The sequence below is a fragment of the Pyrus communis genome, chromosome 8 (assembly GCF_041283825.1).
Source record: "Pyrus communis isolate YQ-2024b chromosome 8, ASM4128382v1, whole genome shotgun sequence".
NCBI lineage: Eukaryota > Viridiplantae > Streptophyta > Magnoliopsida > Rosales > Rosaceae > Pyrus > Pyrus communis.
Window position 1 is genome coordinate 12407870 of NC_142572.1, and position 24139 is coordinate 12432008.

At 35.9% G+C, this 24139-nt stretch overlaps 1 protein-coding gene and 1 pseudogene across 1 annotated transcript; both read left to right on the plus strand.

Annotated features, from left to right (window-relative positions):
- LOC137717062 (uncharacterized protein At2g29880 pseudogene) lies at positions 1-1347 on the plus strand (annotated as a pseudogene).
- A 13304-nt stretch (positions 1348-14651) lies between these two features.
- LOC137718706 (uncharacterized) lies at positions 14652-16424 on the plus strand. Its single transcript, XM_068458252.2, has 4 exons — positions 14652-15049; positions 15390-15670; positions 15805-15898; positions 16084-16424. Exons 1-4 carry the CDS (start codon positions 14751-14753, stop codon positions 16133-16135), a joined length of 726 nt encoding a protein of 241 aa, XP_068314353.1. The 5' UTR covers positions 14652-14750; the 3' UTR covers positions 16136-16424.
- The last annotated feature ends 7715 nt before the right edge of the window (positions 16425-24139 follow it).

Below are 24139 nucleotides of genomic sequence, written 5' to 3' on the forward strand. Positions count from 1 at the left end.
ATGGGAGATTTACAACAAGAAAAGGGAAAAGGAAACTATAATCAATGGTTCGTGGAAGAGAGCAACATGTTGTTACAACTACTTGTTGAGGCTGTAAAAAATGGATGGTGTGATGCTAATGGCATAATAAGCAAGTAGACTATAGAAGCCAAAATTGTTCCCGTGCTCAATGAAAAACTTGGGCGTCAAAAAACTCAAGATCATGTTAAGAACCGTGTGAAAATGTGAGGGGTCGATATCAATGAATATGTCAGCTTTTTAGGCATAGTTCTGGATTTGGTTGGGACTCCGTCACAAAGAAGTTCACGGCTAGTAATGAAGTATGAGTAGGCTTCCTTAGGGTGAATTCTTTTTTCTTATATAATATATTATTTACATGATAATCTTTCACTTTTATAGATTTTGTATTTTAACAATTTTAATATGTTTTTCTTTTTTGCTAGTCCCACCCAAAGAGTCAAGGTGTTCGCAAAGAGAGATTTGTGGACTATGAAGATTTGATGACTGTATTTGGCGATGGAACAACTAAAGGAAATAACTCAATTAGATTGGGCAATGTTACTGGTGGCATAACATATAGAGTCAAAGAAAGTAGGCCAATTAAAGTAAACGAATTCCCTCCACTTGATGAAAGCTTCAAGCAACTTGATCCATTATTCCAAACACCATCCTATGCATCATCTTTCCTAGATGCAAATTTGGAGGGTCCCGCTCCAACACCCATGCAAAAACCACTCCCAAAGAAAAGATCTCTACCTGAGTCTGAGCTAAAATCAAATGGGACCACCCCTCACATCGTTCTTATAGAAAAAGTTTCCCTTGGAGTGGGTTCGATTGCTGCAATTGCCACTGAAATTCAAGGAATTCATTGCATAATGGAGAAAAGAGAAAAAGATAGAGAAAAATGGAAAATGAGAAAAAAGAAGAAGAGAAAAACAACAATGTTTGGGATGCTATCAAGGAGAATCCAAATTTGGATGCACCTATTCGTTACAAAGCAATTACACTAGTTCAACATAGTTAGTGTTAGCTTGTGCAGGGTTGCACAACTTTCTTCACAAGGAGTGTCATTTTGATGAATTTCCAATTGAATCGGAAGACGATTAATTTGAAGATGAAAAAAATGACGATGAACCAGGTAATCAAACTCAAGAGCAACAACGACATATAAGGCATGGAGAGCTGGTATGGCTACAAATATGTGGACAAATGTTGTGAATGATAGGATTCAAAGATGAGAAATAGAGGGGATTATTTGATTTTACGACGTTTTTTTGGATTTCTGTTCTTGATCTCTCGGGTTTTAAGATGGTGGTAGAATAAAAGGCTTGAGGACCATTGGCATATGTTGAGTTCGAAAAATGTTCTTTTTCTTGTTGAAAAGACTATTTGCTATATTCCATTTGGCTAGTGATTTTATTGATTGAGTTGAGCAAAATTTGCAGGTTGGTCTCTATTTCTTACATGTAAGTCAATTTGTTTCATTTTTGTCAAGCCCGTAAACAATGACTGCAACAGTTAGTTTGTTTATAATGCGCTCGCATTCAAGGCCAGTAGTAGCACCAGCGTTTTGTGACTGGTGATAACCCCAGTTAAACTATATTTTGTAAGCAGACGTTTGAAGCGTACTCATGTGCTGTGATTGGGTTGTTATTTTGCTTCTTCATTTTACTTTCAGGGACAATCTAATTGTACCAATCAATTTAGCTTTTCTTGAAATAAAATAATCACTGCGATTTCATGGGAATTCAAACAAATCTCTTGAAATTCATGAACAAAATCTTTGAAATTCTCTAAACGCATGTAAAGAATTCTCTCACAATGCATGTGAATTATCTAAGCCTTCATCTTCTTGATATTGTCCTCACCCAGACAGCGTCGTTGCTGACTTTTCGTTTGTATACCTTGGTTTTCTAAACTAATTGGACAGAGTCCAGACCCACCATTTTACTCTTTTTCTAATCTATCTAAACCTACCTTTCTTTTGTCGTTTGATTATCCTTTTTTCTTCTTTTAAAAAATTGTTTTATTTATCCATTTATCTTTTTTATAGATGGTTTTATTTATCTTGTAACTTTTATTTTCTTTCTTTCTTCTTTTATTTTCTATTTTAAGACTCCACCATATTTACTTTAAACTCTCACATTATCTATAAATATTGTGTTATTTCTTTAAAAAAAAAATTAATATAAGTATTGTTTAATATTTATTTATATAATATATAGTAAATTTTAATTAAATCTGCCTAGTCCACCTAGGCACTAGGCCCTAATTTGCCATCTGACTAGCGTCTAGCGTTATTACGTAAAGGTTGGTGTGTATATATACTTATACATAAGGAGCTCTAGTTCACTTCTCCAAACATGAACGTGGAAGAAATGCATGCAAGTGTTATTACGTAGAGGTTGGTGTGTATATATACTTATGTATGTGTGTGTGTGTATTTAGAGAGTGATTAGAAAATAAGAGAGAGTGGACAAGGGCGGAGTCAGAATTTTTTTTTATTTTATGGGTGGGCTAGCTAAAATAGTACCCTAAAATCAAAAGTTGAAGTTTAACTTTTGTATTTGTATGCAAACCGGAAAAATTACAACAAATCATCAATTTTCACATATATTTGGATGGAAACACAAGAAGAAGATAGAAAACTTAGTACATGGATTATCTCAGTTACAACCACACAACTAGCATAAAACAGAACAATGAAAGTAGAAGTAAAGGCAATCTTAAAAAAAAATTGATTGAAAATAATATAAAGCCACTGAACCAAAGTAGGATAATCTTGTACAAATTGACATCACAAGTTCCTTGGCAACTTTTTAATTTTTTAGTTATGCTAAACACTCACTAGGCTAGTTTCAATGAAAAATAATTCTTTTTACACTTTTATATCTATTATATTATGTTATACAGTAAAATACATACATATAGCCACAAATCCTCCCTGGGCTACATCCCATCATTGCCTTTGGTGTGGCTCCGCCAGTGAGAGTGGAAGAAATACATGGTGTTAGGAGTACATGGAGCCTAACTATTGCCGTAGTGATATGGATCTTTGTTTTAGCTTTGGATTTGAGGTAGGGTGTTTCTTGGGGAACTTATCACCATTGGGGTATTTGTCTTGTTTAAGCTTTGTGAAATATGTGTTATAGTTAGTATGTTTATAACTAATCTAACTGTTTTGTATTGGAATTCTGATATATTATTGTTATTTTCAATAATGTGGATATTGTGATAATGTTGATTAAATGCATACATCATTGCCTATTAGAGTGGGGGGATTTTATTGGAATATTTGAGATTGGGATATGGAAATGGAAACATTCTTTTGTATGGTTGAGTTCGACTCTTGTAGGGACCAACAAGGATGGCAAATATGAAATTATAGGAATACTATGAAGTAGTAGGGACTCTAGCAACCGAGAGGAGAACAAGATGACGAATAGAGAAAAGGAAATTTGGGATGATTGAGTTACGGGGGTTAGTTGTATGATAGAGCATTCAGACCACTGCTGCAGTGGTAAAATGAATGGTATGAGACATGCATGTCCGCTTGTTTTATTATATAGATTAACAAGTTAGGTAATTGAAGTTAAACTGCATTCATGTAATATAATTTCTATTTGATAATATGATTTAATTGATTACGTGTTGCATGACACTCGATTTAGTCTTGACAATTATTCTTGATAAGACTTATGTCCCTACTGAGCTGTGATTTCAGTCACCCTATACATTTTAGACCTTGCAGGTATGGTACGAGATTAAAGAAAGGTAAACGAGCTGGGGCTTTAATCTTATTTATGTACACGCTGTAAAGCTTTTAGGATTATTTGAATAAGAAAAGTTTGTCTTTCATTTTTATTTTATTTTTACTCGTGCACCAAGCGTGGGGTTCGATTTTTGCCATCAACCCCAAGTTCCCGGCGTGATAGATTTTTGCTACCCTGCATTGACTGGTTTGTGGATACCACGACATGGAATGAACTCTTGAGCTTCCTCGACGCGTACTCTAGCTATAACCAAAGTCACATGCACTGAGATCAAGATGACACAGCCTTCATAACCGACCACAAGTCCTATTGTTGGAAAGTAATGTCGTTTGTGTTAAAAAACGCAGGGGCTACTTATTAATGGTTGGTCAATCAGATGTTCGTTGATCATATAGACAAAACAATAGAAGTTTATGTGGAAAACCAGTATGTTGCTGAGCTCACCAAAGTATTCAAAATCCTCGACGTGTATAAGACGAAGTTGAACTTTGCAAAATGTGCTTTCGATGTTAGCTTGAGGAAGATTCTAGGTTTCATGGTAAGCCATTAAGGAATAGAGGCGAACCTGAGAAGATTCAAGCACTGATCGATATTGCACCCCACACACAAAGAAGGAAACTCAAAGCCTTTCTTTAAACCCCTTCGAGGGGAGCCTTAGACCATAGAATGGATAGCGAAATGCCAACAAGCGTTCGACAATCTAAAAGCCCACATCGCCCAAGCACCAATACTCTCCAAACCCGAGCAAGATGAGCCATTTTATGTTTATTTATCAGTTTCACCATATGCAGTTAGCTCTATGCTTATCAAGAAGGAAGAACGGGTGCAATGACTGGTGTACTAGGGAGTCGAATGACGATATTTAGAGGTCGAGGAGTTCGTGCTCGCCCTTATCATGTTGGCATGAAGGCTTCGACTGTATTTTCAGACACATTCAATAATTGTACTCACCAACGATCCACTCAGGCACATGTTATACAAGCCCGAAGTTTCAAGGTGCCTGATCAAATGGGTCGTAGAGTTGTTTGAGTTCGACATCAATTTCCAAACCAGACATGCTCACAAAGGCCAGGATTTAGTAGACTTCATCGCAAAGTTCACCCCGTTGAGCGATAACAAGGGCATGGCTGGTAGCCCGACAAATACTACTAGTGGGGCTGTCATCCCTGATGTTTTCCAAATAGTGAAGGCTGTTCGTGGATAGATTGTCAAATAGAAACGATAGAAGGGTGGGCCTTTTGTTATCACCTTGACTACATAGAGTTCGAGTAAGCTTTGAGATTTAAGTTCCTGGCATCTAACAATGAAGCAGAGTATGAGGCGTTGCTGGCCGAAATACGTCTCACTCTAGAATTGGGGCTAAACATATAGGCCCATAACAACTCACAACTGGTGGTTAACCAGAAAAATGACGAGTTCTAGTCCCATGACAAAAACATAGTGGCATATGTAAAGGCCACAAAGAAATTAGTAAGCAATTCATGAAATGCACTATTACCCAAATCTTGAGGGAGACAAATGCGTAAGCAGACAACCTAGCGAGGTTGGCATCAGTGTCTGAAAGAGAGATCAAGGGCGCGATACCAATCGAATACCTGGAAGAGCCTAATATCTTACGCCCTTAAGACTTCATAACAAAGATTAGTGAAGAAGATACTTGGATGACCCCGATACTAAACTACTTACGCCACAGATCACTCTTTGAGTATCTGAAGACAAGCATGAATCCTAGAGTTTTCATTTTTGAGCGGTTAGATACACGATCATCAACCACAAATTCTACAAAAGTGGTTTCTTTTTATCCTATTTGCGGTGCATAACACCCTAGCAAGAGTAGCAAGTCCTTAAAGAAATCCATGAAGGAGTTTGCGGTGACCACTCAGCTAATCGCACACTAGGTGTCAAAGCTGTAAGACTGGGCTACTTATGACCGACTATGCAAGTTAATGCCGCCAGGATAATGCAAAGTTGCTAACCTTGCTAGTACTATTTAGAGTTTAAGAATCGATTGCTTGAGCGCCTCATCTCTATGACGAGCCCATGACTACTCGCACAGTGGGGGCTTGACATCATTGGGCCTATGCCTAAAGTATTAGGAAAGGTCAAGTTCGCGATAATGGTGGTCAAATACTTCACCAAATGGGCCTAGCCACTAGCAACAATTTTTGAGAGAAAGATCTAAACGTTCATTTGGCATAATATCATCTGCTGATTTGGATCACCCAATTTAGTCTGGAAATCGATAACATTTGACAGTTTGATAATCCCAGCTTCCGAAATTATTGTTCAGGGTATAAAATTGATCTTTGTTTCTCGTTGCCATATCACCCAAAGGCTAACGAGAAAATCGAGGCAATAAATAAAATCATTAAGAATATACTGCGTCGGCATGTGGCTTATAGATTGACAAAAGAAGATTGACCTGCGTTGCTGCTAGAGGTCTTATGGGCGTATAGCATCACCCATAAGGTAGCCATTGTAGAGACTTCTATGCTTTGGCATTTAGGTTAAAGGGGGTCGTGTTGGTGGATGTGAATGAGTTGAGCCACCAAGTAGAGTTTTTCATTACCGAGGAGAATCATGAGCTGTAAGCGTTCAACCTGGATTTCCTCAAAGAAAAACGCTTACAGACAGAGCTTAACCATACGGCGTATCAGCAAAGAATTGCTTGACACTCTGGCCGATGAGTATATTAGAGGACTTTTCAGCTGGGGGATCTAGTCTTATAAGCGGTCAGGTCTTCTACTAAAGAAAAGGCAGCTGGAATATTCGCCCCACGATGGGAAGAACCTTACAAGGTAATAGGGATAATATGGCCAAGAATGTATAAGTTGGCCAACCAAGAAATAAGGACAAGGTAGGGGAGACCAAAGACAGATGCTGAGCACCTCAAGTGGTACTTCCTATGAAAATGGAATAAGGACAAGGTAGGGGAGACCAAAGAAAAATGCTTTGGGTTTGCGATTGGAAAGGCGTCACGAGGAAGTGGTAGGAACACTAGACCACACCTCGGAAGAGTGGTAAGATCATCAGACCACTAGTTAAAAAAAGACTTGTCCGACCTCTTTGTGTGGAGGTGCAAGTGATACTCCCTCGAGGAACATCCTTCACATATAAACATTCCTAACGTAAAAACATAAAGGCTGATAGGTAGGACTCTAGAGTATGGACTCCCACTAACTACTAGGCCAAGCAAGGTGCTCGGCTAAGACATGATGTAGGTAGATCTATACAAAAGCCACTTCACTACCACGTATTGGCCAAAAAATAGTAGGACATCTCGTAGGTCAAATCAGTATATTCGGCGTATTAAATGTAAGGAAAGTGACATGTTTATAGGGAAAAGGGGACTCAGGAGACGGACTATATAAAGAGGCCAAAAACCTTAGAAAGGGTTGGGCGAATTGAGAGAGAAACATAATGTTCTATTCGAGCGCTACTTCTAATACAGTTCATCATAAATCAAAAGAAACTCAGTGGATGTTGCCCATTTTGATGGGCGAACCTTTGTGTCCATTTTTCTTAGTTGTTAAACCCAAGTCCATTAAAGGATCAAAACTTGATCTATTCAATCTTTGTTAACCTCACCAGTTTTGAGTGTTAACAGTTGTCAATTGGACACATGTATTAAAAATTTAAATTAAAGGCATTTGACTCCATCTTTGTTTGCTGACAAAAAAAGACAACTAGAGAGTAATGAGTCAAATGACTCAGCTGCCACGTTATATATGGCATCTCCCATGGAGAACATATTAATGTCGTTTAGTCCTAGGTAGCGTATTTGACATCTCCTTTAGATATGATCTTATGTTATTGTTGATTATGACCTTCAATTTTCTTGTGAGGAATAATTTAGCTTAACCCAATCACATTAATTAGAGCACTTCCTGGCCAACCTCATTTTCCATTTGCCAAATCAAATTGGCGTTAACTCACTAAATCTTACTACTTAATTTGTCTTACAATCAGTTGTGTTTATCTTTCACGTTGTGCAATACAACGGAATATGCAACTGATTATAAGATAAATTCTCTCTTAGAACACTTTCACCCATTGCTTTTAGGTGGCAAGGTGTCAAAACCATTCCAAAACACATTTCACCCATTATTGTAAATCTTGGAAATGGGCAGCCATTGTTGATGCCATGACAATTGTAGCCCCAAGCCAGCTGTGGCAATATAATGTCGACTATGTGAACATGTCGCGTGGGGCCTGGGTAAAAGTTAGAATGCAATGACCTCTGTCAAGTGACACTTTTTTGGTCTTTCAATTCAAACAGTAACTTAAATAAAACGATCTCTATTTTTTGGTAAATAAAACAAATTGTTAAGGAATAAGGAAATAAAAATCTATTAAATTTTTAAAATAAAAATTTCTCATTTTTTCACCAAAAATAAAATATGAACATGTAACAACTTATTCTAAATTAATCTCATCTATTAATTAATTATTAAATAATTGAATCATATTTGAACGAAATAATCATTATTACTATTGATAATGGGTGAAGAATGGATCAATTTTTGTTAAGGCAGTTCACTATTCATAAGAATAGTAACTCCCTAACCCCTTTAGGAGCCAAATCCACCAAGAGGGTGGAAATGCGCTTACGTATCTTCAGTTGCAATATAAATAGTGATGAAGATTAAGCATCTTCATGGGTAACTTCAAACCTCTAATCATGATCATTGAACACAAAACTTTAAAGAAAGATAATATTTAAATCCTTTTCACATGTCTTGAAGAGTTAAAGTGTAAACATAACTTAAATTATGCGTAAGTTACTTATCCCAAATGATGTATAAAAACAAAACAAGATGGTAACAGGTTTATTCTCGGTGCCCCAGCTCCCCCTCATTGAAATGACCTTTTTTTGACTGTTTGCAAGATCCAATTAAATGTGCTCATTAGAAAACGAATCTAATTATAAAGTACAAGTTCACACGCTAGAACTAATTATTAATCTAGGGACTTTAACTTAAAGTTAAAGAGAAAGGTAAAACAAATTCACATCAATTATTTCGATAATCTTATTTTCATGTTTATGATAAAAGAGAAATGATTATTTATTTGATTGTGAACATGAATTATTGACAATATTAATTATGTGTTTGAATTTCTATTCGAATTCATAGTCTGATAGTATAATCCGATGCATCTTTTTTTTGTGGAAGCACAGGAGAAGGAACATTGGATTCCTTACATTTTGATCGAAATGGACAAACTTGGTTGGGTTGTTCGCTATTACACGAATCTTCGAGGAAACCAAGTGAGGTGGTGGTGATCCTAATGTCCTCATCGTACATGGATCTTTGATTAGTTAGATTAAACGTCATGAAAAAGGACATGAAAAATATAAGTACTTTGAATAGAGAGTTATGGGTCTCTATCCATTGAGAAGAGTGGCAGATTTAGAGATATGGTGGTTCCATTGTTCTTCCCAAGTGCTAAGGTGGGGGAAAAGTGTTTGTTTCAATTTTTTCAAAAAGGCTGGACAAAAAAAGAAGTTGTTGGTTGAGTACTGTGTGTCTGCTTCTTTTGCAAAAATACATGAAAGCTTCTTCATCTTGTCTTAGCAAGAAAAAGACATATTCATTGAACAGATTTAGGATATGAAAATGCGTTAGACTAGATTCTTTTTACATACAAACCTATCAGAAAACACACGGGTAATGTTAGGAAAACTAAATTTTTAAACTAAATTTGTAAACCAAATGATGTGGTGGTTGATAATTGGATTATTACTTAATGTTGATTAATGTGCTTAGTTTCTATTGGTGACACATTATTTGTTTACAAATTTGGTTTAAAATTTGGTCTCCCTAACATTATTCTTTCACACACAGTAACTTTATTACTTCATTATTGAGTTTTGGCTCCTATAGCCTATATAACCCTGTGAACGAGTTTGTCTTTGATATTTTTGAATCCGCCACTACTTCAAGGACATTCTTATCCTAAAAACCAAAGATAGAAGGACCTTGGATGTCCCTTAATTAGGTGATATGGTCGTTTGGGATAGTTTTTGGTCCATATGAGGGGACCTCTCAAAGAGATAAGAACATGAATAATTTGAACAATAACCTAAAGTGCTTCCCACTTCTACTTGCCTTGAAAGTTCAAACTTGAACGGCATATATGAATGTGATGTGCATGTGGGTCCTTGAACATTATTTTTGTAAGGGTTGACATGAAAATGGACCAGACAGACTTTGCACATAATATGCGATTGAGGTTAGTGATGACTTTTTTTTAAGTAACCCTAAACTCACTTATAGCTTACTAAAGCACGTTTGGCTTGTTCAGGTAAGCTAAGGATCGCTAAGACCTGGATATCTAAAGCTTCAAATCCATAATTTCTGGTCCCCTATTTTGGGTGGATACGAATACATTGGCCCCGTCTAGGTCAAGGAAAACTAGCTAGGTCAAATTGATTAAACTTTGGCCTAATAATGACGAATCAATGCGCTGTCATACATATGAATATTATTTGTTATTTGTACTATGATCTAATAGTATTGCTCTTATTTATAAATTTATCAGTTGTAACTATGTTTGGGCTTGAAATAAAGGTTTGGGCCAAGAAAGGATGACATGAATTGAAAGGCCATGATTCTCGGCCCAGTAATGATTCCTCGGGCCAGTTGGCTCTCAATCCAAAAAAGCGCTGATTCAACCATATCCGTATAGGAGTAAGACTATTACAAGATCAAGCTCATATGTGGTTTGGTACAATCCTAAGTGAATTAAATTTGTTAAGGATCATGAAGGGCTCTGATAATATTCGAATTATTCTAAGGATCATAACAGTGTTTGATCCGATGGGAATGAATCAAGTGCATAAAGGGACTATGTTCAGAATCTTGGTCCAAGTCGAAGAGGCTGAGACTGGATAGAGATTGAGTTTCAACAAAACAAGGGATTAAGAGGATAAAGAGAGAATATCCAGGTAAATGCCGAGTAGGCATAATCCTACCATGACTCTACCTTGCCATACCTGTTTATCACAAAGTCCATCCTGATAAATAGAATATGTTTTGCAACACGAAAAGCCCATTCAACTCAACAAGCAACTCAAAATACTCAATGCAAAACCCTTCTCACAACCCTGATAAAAATACTAACTATCATAACCTTCACGTTGACACATCTTCAGTTTGGATAAGGACAGAACACTATGTTGACACCAGTGACATCTTTAGTTTGGGTAAGTAAACAGCACTAGAGCCGTAGAAGCAGACGATTTAGGAGTACCCTTAGTTCGGAAAAGTAAACAATAGTACTTTTGGTCGATTGGTTATCTATCCAAGTCTTGGCAGGCTGAGAGTTTCCAATTATTTCACCCAAACTTCATTGCTTCACAACAAAGTGTAGTTTCTACGATCAATTATTCCCAAGTGCACTTCCTAGTTTAGCCTTCATACGGCCGAACCACATTCACCATAAATATACTAATTTATTTTTAGTATCTTTGTCCTTACAACTTGATACCGATTTGGCACATTGATACTCCCACGAATATAATTGAAGCAGCCGAACTCAGTGCAAAAGATCCTGAACTTCGCAGCGAATTAAGCAACCTTATCTTACCCTAATATACTTCCCACTATGAATGAGCTCATAACATAATAATAAATGACTCATTATCTGATTTATATTTTGTGTATGTATATGCCTAAGGCTTCTCTGATTACCACCTAGACTGTATATATATAGAAGGTTCTTTTATATGATATTTTGGTTCAGTTACTAATTAAGTAGAATAAGGAGAAATAACATAGAGGTTATGCCACTTAGTATTACGGTCTAATGATATTTCTCTTCACTTGTAAGTGAGAGGTCTTAGGTTCGATTCTAGCCAAAGACGTAGTTGAACCACATTATTGCTAGCTCATTATGAGACGAAGTCCACCCCCTCCTCTTAGTGTAGTTAATATCATTTGTTTACAAAAAAAATACAAGTTATAGGCTGGACTTAAAATGATCCAACGCCTTATTTTACATGGAAAAAAATTAACCTAATTAATAAGCTAGGCGCATGTTGTTAAGAAGTGTTCTTGACACTTTTGAACATCAAATGTCGTTCTTATTTAGAATATAAATTACAATTTACCTTTCTAATTCACACACTTTTTAACCACTTAAGTGAAACGTCACTTTAGAAATATAACTGACTATTTGGGAACATATTGTTTATAAAATGACTGAAAGGTTTTTAGTGAAAATATTTTTGGAACCAATCCTTAATAAAAATGTAAGTAAATCTTGAAAAAGCATTTGAAGGAGCACACTACTAGAAGTGCTTCTTGCAAGGAGCACCAATGTGCTTATTGTAGAAAGCACTTCAAGTGATTCTGGAGCCCAAAAACATTTTCTTCAAAAATGTTTTCAATCAAATTAAAAGCATTATCAGACGAGCTCTAAACGAGACCATGCATAGAGGTTTAATGCAGCATTATTAAGTTAAATTCGTCTCCAGTCCTCCATCATCAAATTCATAATAAACTTAAACGAGTTGAATCTAGTTAGTGAACCCGCTTTTGATCACCTTCATCATGCAGTAATATATCTTCATCTACCGATCGATCAAACTAATTGAGTCGGTCGAATTTGACTGATCCATTTGCCAGCTGCTAAAGAAACATGAACTAAGCAGCACAGTACATATTTGGGTTCCACCAAGAACACACGAGCGCAATCCAGACAGGACTGACGACTCATCATTAAGGTTGGCTTCAAAGTGTGTGGGTCGAACCGACGAACCACACGAGCCATGCCGGCCTGCACTGCCCCATGCTTCCTCTCACGTGAACTTCACAAGGGCAATGTACCTTTAATTCTAAGCAAACAAACCACTACCACGTACGTACGCCAATGCCTCCTGCAATGCAAAACCCTACATTTCACTTGTGTTATTGGATTTTGGATCCAACATATACCAAACGTATCACAACTTGTTGGTTGTTTTGTCCAATTATTAGCAACTGCTGATCCTCTGTTGATCTCAGTTAATATTCTTTCAGTTCCCATGATTATATTATATTATATCATAACTATTTGTGTTTATATGTAAACTCCGACAAAGAGAATACTTAGTATTTTAATGTGGAGATGAACAAGGTCAAGGGGAATGTTTCAAAGTTTGAGTATCAATTATTATGGGAATTGTTTGAATCGTTCATGCATGCATCATCATGTGTTTGACGGCTTTCTCCCGACATGCATATTTAGAGTATTCGTATTGAACATGTATAATTAGTATAAGTTATTTTAAAATCTTAATTAAGTAAACTCATGTGGATGAACTATTTAAAAAGAGTTGCCACTGGCCAAGCAAGGGTCAAGCACAACTAATGGTGGTACTTGCATGACCAATAATACTAATTGAAAGGTTTGTTCGTAATATAAAATGAAATGCTATTAGTGAGGGTCAAATGTTGTTGAAAAAAGCATTTTGAGGTTGGAAAAATATTTTTCCAAAAGGAAAGGCCTCTCACTTCTCGTTGGAAATGCTTCCATTGAAAATACATTTTTTTTTTTTTTCTGATCAATCATTAGAATAAATTATTTTCGATGCACAAGACCCCTAGTTATTTGTTAGATTCTTGTCTAAAATGAATTTTCAAAACAAACAAATTGAAAATAACACTCACTATTAGCGACGCTATAAAATTGGTCGTTAATAGTATTGGCGCCAATTATGCCCGCCAAAATATATGTTTCCAACGCCAGTGAAGTCCTTTTTCGGGGGCATTTTGTGCATCGAAAATAATATGGATTTTAATGACTTATTTCTAATAGATGGTATTTTGCCGTCCAAAAAATGCTTTTTTTCGAGGATATTTAGGGGCCTTAAAAATAAGAGTATTGATAGGGAGATCAAATTTTTTAAACCAAATGATGTGTCACCAATAGAAAACAAACACGTCAAATGCCATAACTCAATATGTTTTACTGTCGTATTTTATAATATGATGTTATGAGTCACATTTGTTAGTTACTTGGTGACCAAAGATTTATAGTCATCATCTTTAGATTTGGCCAATAAATAGCACCTATTGATTATACACCCTTGTATTTCTTTGATATTCTTTCACAAAAGTTATTTTTCATCCTTGATATCAAACAAAGGGCAACTGATTATGCATTTCTTAGTCACCTAGTGATCAAGAGAACATTTTTGTTGACCTTAAAAGCCTTACATATTATGCTAAAGAAAGTATAAAATAAATACAAGTCAGTTAAACAAAACAATATACTCCCATCTCATAAATAAAAATAAAGAGATTGGCAGCAAGCCATGGTTATCCACTCCTTTTGGGGGCTAGGAAGACTCACAGAGGCATTTTAGCCTCTCCTGGCCACAGTCAAGCAAACTCACCAGCTTGGAACCTCGAACCCATAACTCTTTTTTTTTTTTTTTTTTTTTTTTTAGGAGCTGGAATCCATGCCCTTACCATTGGACCACTTGTTGTGGTTAAAAATAAAGAGATTGATTGCATTGGTTTTTCACTTGGCCATCATAAGGTTTGACATTCACATAAAAAATTCTCTCCCTTCAATTTATTTTCTTTTCCCTCTTAATTAAGTTCTCACTTTCTTAATATGGAGACAAATTGAAAGAAAGAAAGACATAGAGGGATGACTAGTAGTAGAAGCAACTGTGATGAAGGTTGAAATAGTGGGAGTTGTGGGTACATTTGAGGACTCTGGAGGCTTAGCGGTCGTGGCACGTTGGTGCACTTCTTTGCTCACATGTCTGCATCGCTGCCCAGCTTTTAGCCGACATAACTTCCCATGCTGTCCTTAACTTCTTCCCCATCTCCTTCACCTCAAATTTCACACACACGGACTACTATAAATAACCACTCACTCCTCTTCTCTTTTCATCAGCCCCCCACATCTCTCTTTGCTTCCCTTTTGATTTTCTAGCTGTCTCCGTATTATTTTTAATTAATATTAATTGTATTGTATATTATGGAGCTTCAGTTGGGTCTGGCTCTAGCTCTTCCTGACCATCACAGTCCTGTCAAAAGGGTTGACATGAATGTCGTTAATTGCAGCATCGAGAAAAAAGAGATGGTGGGTTTGGAGAGCAAAAACCAAGTTGGGAATTACAAGCGTAGTTTTGATGTGGCTTTTGAGAAGAGTAGCAGTACTGGTGCTGGAAATGAATCGAAGATGTTGGCTTTGTTGTTGTGGAATGATCAGCCAAATGAGGAAGATGAAGATGATAAGGGGCGAAAGAGAAGAAACTCTTGCAGGTCCATAATCAAGTGAGTACACATAACTAATTAACTTAAACTTCTTCAAGTACGTCTTGTATGCACTATATGAAACGTTATATTGTTAGACAGTCATAAGAACACTTCAAGTACGTCTTGTTTGGCAAGAGCACGTCTTGTTTGGCAAGAGCACATTACTCAAGTTATATATGCGTCTGAGTAAGCTCAATTAGTTCAATTAATATCAACAAACTTAATTCTCAACATATCATTGATTTTCTTGATTCATTCAGTAAGCTCTCCTTAGTAGTTAATTTTATTTGTTCGATGTACTAATTAATCAAGATTTATCAATTTGACTAATGTGTATCAAATTAATGTACTTAATTAGGAATGATGATGGAGGAAATCATGTAGTTGGTTGGCCACCAATTAAATCATGGAGGAAAAAGATGCATCATGATCAACACCATCAGTATTACCCTCTCCAGAATAATCAGATGGCTAATAACTATAAGGAAAACGAAAACGATGGCTCAGCAGCAGCAGCGAATAATTCCATGTACGTAAAGGTGAAGATGGAAGGAGAGGGAATTGTGAGGAAGATCGACATAAATCTGCATAATTCTTTTCAGATGCTCAGAGACACCTTGATTACCATGTTTTCCATATGTAAGTGTTCTTCCTATATATGATGAATAATTAGTTTATTAAGATATTAACATTTTTAATTAAGTAAACATCCAATAATATTGGAACTCCAATTAAGTATGCATCAATTAATTAGTTATTTAATTAAAATACAGGCAAAAGCAAAGAGGGTGGTGCTGCAGCTGATTATATACTCATTTATCAAGACAAACAAGGAGATTGGCTGCTCGCTGAAGATGTTCCCTGGCAGTATGTAACCATAAATTATTCTTTTACGCTATTTGTATCCCCATATAATATTCCATTTGTTGGGAAAAATACAAGAGAAATTAAAATGCTCTTTTTGGTTTATTTAAATGCCAATATTCTATGTTAATTAATTAAAAAATACATTAATTAATTACTAATTAACATAATTAATATTGATGTTGCAGAACCTTCATCGAGTCCGTGCAGCGCCTGCAGATAGTAAGGAATGGCGGCTGATCCAGCATTTGAGCAAGATGGCAAAGCTAGGGTTGCTACTTTACTACTTCTTGTTCATATTTGCCTAGTAGAAAAGGAAAGCAGATATGTTGTATCGAGATCCAAAGAAAGCATTTGGATAATCGCTTGAAAAAGTAGTATTTGTGATAAAATGATTCAAGTTTGTGGGAGTGGGGAGAAATAGTGAAGTGGAACACATGTTAGTTTGTTATCCCCCAATTTTATTTTGAATGTACCTTGTAAACATATATATTGTTTAAATGGAAATGGGATCCTCTTTAACTGAAAAGTTGCAAATAGATCAATGCAAAATTTGAAACGCAGTACTCATCATCCATGTGAGCCGAACATGATACCTCTCACTTACATGTAAAAATAAATACGACGTACTAAACCATAATTTACAAACTTGTTACTAAAGTTGGTTAGACGAAGTAAGGATATAGTTCACAAGCAGTGTTCTCTTGTATATAAAGCTTCAAATATTGCACTTGTTACTAAAGTTGGTTAGATGGAGTAAGGATATAGTTCACAATCAGTGTTCTCTTGTATACAAAGCTTTAAATATTGCAGGCCTTCACATTTTCACACTTGATAATTTGAGTATATATTACATGTATGTACAGAATTTTGATTCGAACAAAATTATAGTTTAATCAAAATTACAAAGGATGATAATTCAATCTTCGGAGCATAGAAAGAGGCACGTTACTTTAACCAACATAATTATGTCCACGAAAAGAATTTACATGTTTCATGATATGGTCCTGAGACAACATTGAAGAGGGGATGAATTGGTTGGCAACAAATTGGAAAATGTAGATCTTTTCAGGTCGACAGGCTGAGAGTCCACTCTAATAACACTGATACTAATCCTACTTTACCACCTGCCCAATCCTCAAGTGTGGGGTTTTATCACAAAAAGTTTCAATATTAATTAAAGTGGGGTAATTCTATATAAACTGCACTTTCTTCTTCCCTCTGTCCGATGTGGGACAAATTGAGTTCCAACAGAAAAAGATCCTAATACGGCTCTGGGCATCGATCGCCAGAGTCATCATCGTCTGACCAGACATGCTGACAGACCGAAAGACCACTCAGAGCGTGATAGAAATCCCTCGATGTCCCAGGTTTGTCTCACTCCACCCATCTCTTCCTGTGAGCATATAAGTATGTATAGCTGCAATGCATGCCCCTCAAAAAGTTCTTCGTTAGTAACCGAACATGATTTTTTGTAGTAATGCAAAAGTTCCTCCCTGCCTGGAGTAGCAGCAATCAACCAGTTTATTAGTCCTCCCGCTAAATCCATGTTCCTTCCCTTGTTGAAACACCAACCAATCAATTAATCTCGGCAAATCCAAACGGTTGACCTCATCGATCAGAACCATTGTTGCCACGCCACAAAATGTGTGCCATCCGTGAGCTTTGGAACCAGGTTCCGCGGCAATGCCACCTTCACAAGTCTGACAACTCAAATGAAATCTCCAACATCCCAAACCAGTTCATCGTCTAAAATGTTAAAAATACTTGCAACAGAAATTGCAGTCTAGCAAGCTCGGGCGTCAATTTCTCCAAAATAAAAGAGTTAGCAGGTAGTTCCTGGGAATAGTGTATGAAGGAAGAAGTTGGCTGAATATTTCTTGTATATTGATAAACGGTAGTTGTGCAGAACATACGTACAAATACAATATTTCTTGAATATTTCGTGATCCACAATTCATGGATTGGCTTTTAATGCAATTTTTTTACACTAATTACAATATATTCACTATACATGGTGTATTTTCCTCTCCGGAATATTTGTGAGCTAGTAGGCATTTATTTAGGGCAGCATATAATTCCCTGCTAAGGTTAAAAGATGTGAAGGTAGGCAGCATACCTTCAATATTTATTGGCTAACAAGAAGCGGTGGGACAGTGCCTATTTCTTCATGTGAGTCATCCACCTTTATAACATGAGAGTTTAAATAAGCAACACAAATAAACAATTCCTATACGAGAAAAAGCGAATGACATCCCTAACATGCAAAGGAAAAGCAAACACAATATCCATGAATGGAGATGGAAAAAGCAAATTCCAAAATTGGCATAGTTTTGAAAATTTCCTTTGTTGGCTAACTCGCTCGATCGTCTTTGTTCATGGCTAACAGTCTCTTACATGATTGAATTTTTGTATGAAGATCTTAAACAAAATTTAAGAAAATGAACAGTTCAATCATGACATTTTTATATTGAAATTACGTTAATCAAATCTTGGTGCAAAATGAGGTGTATGGTGGTGTAACTATGGGATAGGCACAAATATTGTTGTTTTTGAAAATTATAATACTTGGGAGACCACAATTTTAAACCTAATGATGTTTGAGGTAATAACAGTAATAACAAAAATGCCATGTGGCAATTGTTAGTTGAGTGAGTTGGATGAAATTAGTTAGAGGGGTATTAGTGTAATTGAGACATGTGTATTGGAGGATGTATAGTACATGTAATTGGTGTCATAAGGGTATAATTGTGTAATAACTACTCTCTTAAGAAATACAATTCTCTCTCTTCTTCCATTGATGTTCTTCGATTTTCTACAAAGCTTTCTTTGTTTTGCTTTTGTTAATATGGTATCATTACCTTACTTGGCTTGTTGCCATCGATTCTGGTGATCTTCCGCTACTCTGGTGATCTTTTGGAAGTACTTGGTGTGCTCAATTTCTGCTTCTACATTTGGGGTTTTTTCGCTTCTACATTTGGGTATTTCTGATTTCTGTGTCTGTGCAGCTGTAAAGATTGAAGATTGGATTTGTACTTGGGGTTGTTTTTTTTAAGAATTGGTGATCGAAATGATGATGAATGATTAGGTGATTCATAACTTTTACCTGTGTTCTGGGTTTGTTGAAATCTGCAATCTGTGAATGTGTTCAAGGAGTTTTCTTTGTTCTACAATTTGGAATCTTTGTTGAAGCATATGTTACATTATGTTACATCGATGTATACATCTTTCAAGAAAGTGTCAATCTTTCTTGACTAAGAAAGTGTCATTCTTTCTTAAGAAATAGTTTAGTTTTGGTTGTTTAAGATCAAGAGTATCAATCTCCTTCAAGATTTCAAGAGTCAATCTTTGAGAAGATTCAAAAGTGCCATTCTTTTTGGGAAGATATTTCTGTTGTGGAGTGTTATTCTCCTTAGGTGGTTTGTGTTTCTTGCTGAGTTTTTCCATATTTCCTTTATATACATTGAGTTGATAGAAATGACTTCTCCATTTAAAGTTGAAAATTTGCTAGGAATGTTAACCATAAAACTAAAAGATGATAATTTTGCCAAATGGGCATTTCAGTTTCAATCTATTCTTAAAGGACATAAGATGTTTGGGTAGTTTGATGGCACAATTGTGTGTCCACCAAGATTTGTTATTAATCCAGAAACAAAAGTAACAAAAGAAGTAATTGTTCCATGCACTGAGTGGGAAACCACAAATATGGCTCTTTTGAGTTTATTACTTGCTACTTTGACTGATGAGGCAAAGGAGTATGTTCTTAGATGTAGAACTGCAAATGAGGAATGATCTAATCTTGTTGATCGATATGCATTTGTTTCCAAGTCTAGAGTTAATCACTTACAGACTGAATTACACACCATTAAAAAGGGTACTGATACTATTGATAAATACTTGTTGAAAATGAAAAATATAAGAGATCAATTGATTACTACTGGAGAGTCTGTGTATGATAATGACTTAATGATTGCTGGTTTAGCTAGTTTGCCTAAGGAGTATTATGTGATTAGAACTTTGATTTTAGCTAAAGAGTCCACTATCACTTTGAAGGAATTCAGGGCATAATTATTAGGTGCAGAGACAGAAATTGAAGGGGAAGGTAATCTGTTATCATAGAATTTGTCAGCTATCTACATGCAAGGTTCTTGTTCTTCGAGTGGGAATTCAATGAATTCAGCATCTTCATCTAATCCTCAGGGTCATAATCATATACCTACAACAACTGGTGGTGTAATAACTTATGTACCATATGGTTCATCTTCACCGTCATCTAATGGTACTTTTGTTCAACCACAGCATCCTACATTTTATCCTATGTCTTCACCACCTCTTGAATTCTATGGATATGGTTTTGTTGGCCAAACCAGTTCCAATAATCATCAAAATTTCAGGCATTAACAGAACAATGCAGGTTATAGACTATATAATGGAAACAATTTTAAGAACAACAACAGTCACAGGAATAACAGTGGTGGTTATAAAGGGAAATCATATAATTTTGGTGGTAATTCTTCACATTACTATTCTGGGGGATCAAGACAATCTCAAAATGGCAATGGTTCATGGTCTGGAAGCACTGACACAAGGTCTAATGTAGTCATTGAATGTCAGATATGCAACAAACAAGGGCACATTGCTGCAAACTGTTTTCACAGAAACTTAACTTTTTCTGGTCTTGTTTTTGCCGTTGAATACCAAATCTGTGGAAAGAGATGACATGTAGCTCTTGATTGCTTTCATAGAGCAACTTATGCATTCCAAGGACAGCCACCACCACCATTTTTCTCTACCATGAATGCACAACAAACAACATAGTTCATACATCAGGATGCTTGGATTGTGGATTCTAATACATCTCATCACATAACTGTTGATGTTAATGCATTAACATAAGTTACTCCATTTGAATGTGCTGAGAAAATAACTATTGGTAATGGTACAAGTCTGCCAATCCAACGTATTGATTCTACAACATTGAAAACCAATAATCACTCTTGTTCTTAGTAAAGTTTTACATGTTCCCAACATTGCAACAAGTTTGCTGTCAAACAATTATGTGTTGACAATAAAAGTTGGTTTATACATGATGCATCTGAGTTTTTTGTATAGGGCAAGAAGACAAGGGAGATAGTGTATGAAAGAAATAGTGGGCATGCTGAACTGTATCAGATTCAAGTTGTTCATCATGCAAAGGGTTTACAGTACACTTCAACGGTTCCAGAGGCTTATTTGGGCAAAGTAGTGCAGTCTAGCATCTAATATCAAAGGTTGGGACATCCTGCTAATGAAATCATGTCTTCCATGTTAAAACAGTTTAGAATTTTACCTAGTACAGATAATGAACAAAATATTTGTAATTCTTGTATTCAAGGCACGATGACTAGGATTCCATTTTCAGTTAAAAGTGACAGATGTATGTTTCTATTTGAGAAAGTTCACACTGATATTTGGGGTTCATTTCCTGTAAAGTCATTAGAAAGATACAGATACTATATAACTTTTGTGGATAAATATACAAAGTTTGTTTGGATATTTTCAATGAGTAACAAATCAGATGTGTATGTCATTTTTTGTTAAGTTCTACAATTTTGTGCTTAATCAATTTGGCATATCAATCAAAAGTTTACAAATAAATGGAGGGGGAGAATATACAAGCAATGGTTTCACTTCATTTATGGCTACTAAAGGCATTATGCAACTAATTTCATGTCCTTACACTCCACAGCAAAATGGAGTGGCAGAAAGGAAACGTACGCATATTGTAGAAATTGCATTATCATTTCTTAGTGTTGCTGGATTATCTACTGAGTTTTGGTACTATGCTTGTGCCCGTTCTGTGTTTTTAATCAACAAGATGCCTTGTAAAACACTGTCTTACAATTCTCCATATCAGTTGCTCTATAAAAAAGTTTCAATACTTGAGAATTTTTGGATTTGCAGCATTTTCTTGGTTGACACCATATAATGCTGATAAGTTACAATCAAGATCTGCAATGTGTGTCTTCCTAGGATATGCAATGGGATATGAATGAGTCATATGTTACAATCTGCAAACAAAGAAATGCATTATTTCAAGACATGTTCTTTTTGATGAGTCTGTTTTTCCTGCAAAGCTTGTACATTAAAAATTAACTGTCAATTCTCCAATTCAAAATGCTACTACTCCATCTTCAGTGATAATATCAGTTCCAATGCCAATAAGAGAGTCATTTGTGCAATCTTTGGGGCATCAACATTTAGGATCTGATTTAAATGCTGAATAGCCTACCTCATCAGTTACATCAAGAATAAATTATCCTCTGGGTTCTAAGAGCTTTCATAGTCCTATATCTCAGGGTGTTAGTGCAACATCAGAATCAATAACAAGCCATACTCCTTCTCCTCCACTTGATACACCTCATTTGCTTCATGCCCTCAATCTTGCACAATTACAGGTAATTTTACCCTCATCCAACTCTTCAACTAATACCCATTCTTCTGCTGTATCTCATTCGCATCTCAGACAAGATGGGATTCAAACAAGATTACAAACAAGTGCTATAACTAGAAAGAATTATGTAGCCTTTCATGCTACACTACGTGAGCTCACTTTTTTACAACCAATGGATTCCTTTTCTGTTGGGTTTTCATTCATTGCTGATATTACAGAAGTTGAATAACCAAAGAATTTTAGATTAGCTGCAAGTAAAGTGGAATGGCAGGTGGCCATGCAAGAAGAGTTTAATGCTTTAAAAGCACAAGGAACATGGAAATTAGTTTCTACACCATCAAACAGAATTGTTATTGGAAGCAAATGGGTCTATAAAGTCAAGAAAAATCTTGATGGTTATATTTCAAGATATAAGGCTAGATTGGTTGCTCAGGGCTACAATCAAGAACAAGGACTATTCTCAAACATTCAGTCCAGTAGTGAGGTACACTACTGTAAGGGTTATTCTTGCTTTAGCTGCACAATTTGGTTGGAACTTAAGACAATTGGATATAAAGAATGCATTTTTGCATGGAGATTTGGAGGAAGAGGTTTATATGAAATTTTTTTAGGGATTTGTTGATAAATCATGTCCTGATCATGTATGCAAATTGATTAGGTCTTTGTATGGCTTAAAGCAAGCTCCAAGAGCTTGGAATTCAAAATTCACAAGTTACCTTCCAGCTATTGGGTTCAAGACATCATTATTAGATACCAGCTTGTTTGTGAAAGTGGACAATGATGATATTATTCTTCTGTTATTATATGTGGATGACATAATACTTACTAGTTCAAGCCCAGAGAAGCTATTATGAAAGATCTTGTAGAAGTGTTTGACCTTAAAGACATGGGCGAGCTTACATTTTTCTTGGGTTTGCATATTCAATATAGAGATGATGGTTCTCTATTTGTTACTCAGTCAAAATACACCAAAGAATAGCTGAAAAAGGCAGGGATGGAGACTTATAAACCTACATTAACACCATTAAAACCACATACTCAGTTGCTGGAAAGTGAAGGTGAAAACTAAATGACCCTAGTCATTACAGAAGTCTAGTGGGTGCTCTTCAATACTTAACATTCACTAGACTAGATATAATACATGTTGTGAATATTGTATGTCAATTTATGACCTAACCAACTGATTTACACTTTCATTTGGTTAAAAGAATCTTGAGATACTTAAAGGGTACAACTGATTGTGGATTGCATTACAAGAAAAGTCCATAATTTGTTCTCACAACTTATTTAGATTCTGATTGGGCTGCTGATATTAACACAAGGAGGTCCATAACTAGTTTGTAGTCTATTTGGGGTTAAATCCAATATCATGGCAGTCAAAGAAACAAACCATTGTTTCAAGAAGTAGTACAGAGGCTGAATATAAAGCATTGGCACATTCTGCAATTGATTTGTTCTGGATTAGGTCATTATTTAAAGATCTGCATCAAGTGATTATAGTACCTCCACTCTTACATTGTGACAATTTGTCTGCTCTAGCTCTTAGTTCGAATCCAGTGTTTCACATCTAGATATAGACTATCACTTTCTCAGGGAAAAAGTGTACAAATGTGACCATGTTGTGCATTATATTCCTATTGAGGATCAAGTTGTAGACGTGTTTACCAAAAGGCTGCATAGTCCTATGTTTCTTAAACATTGCAGACACTTGAAGTACCAGATCAATTAATGCAGTCTTCAGTTACTTGATACAAATTGAGCTTCGAGAGCTCCAAGCTCAGTTTGAGAAGGGAGTAATAACAATAATAACA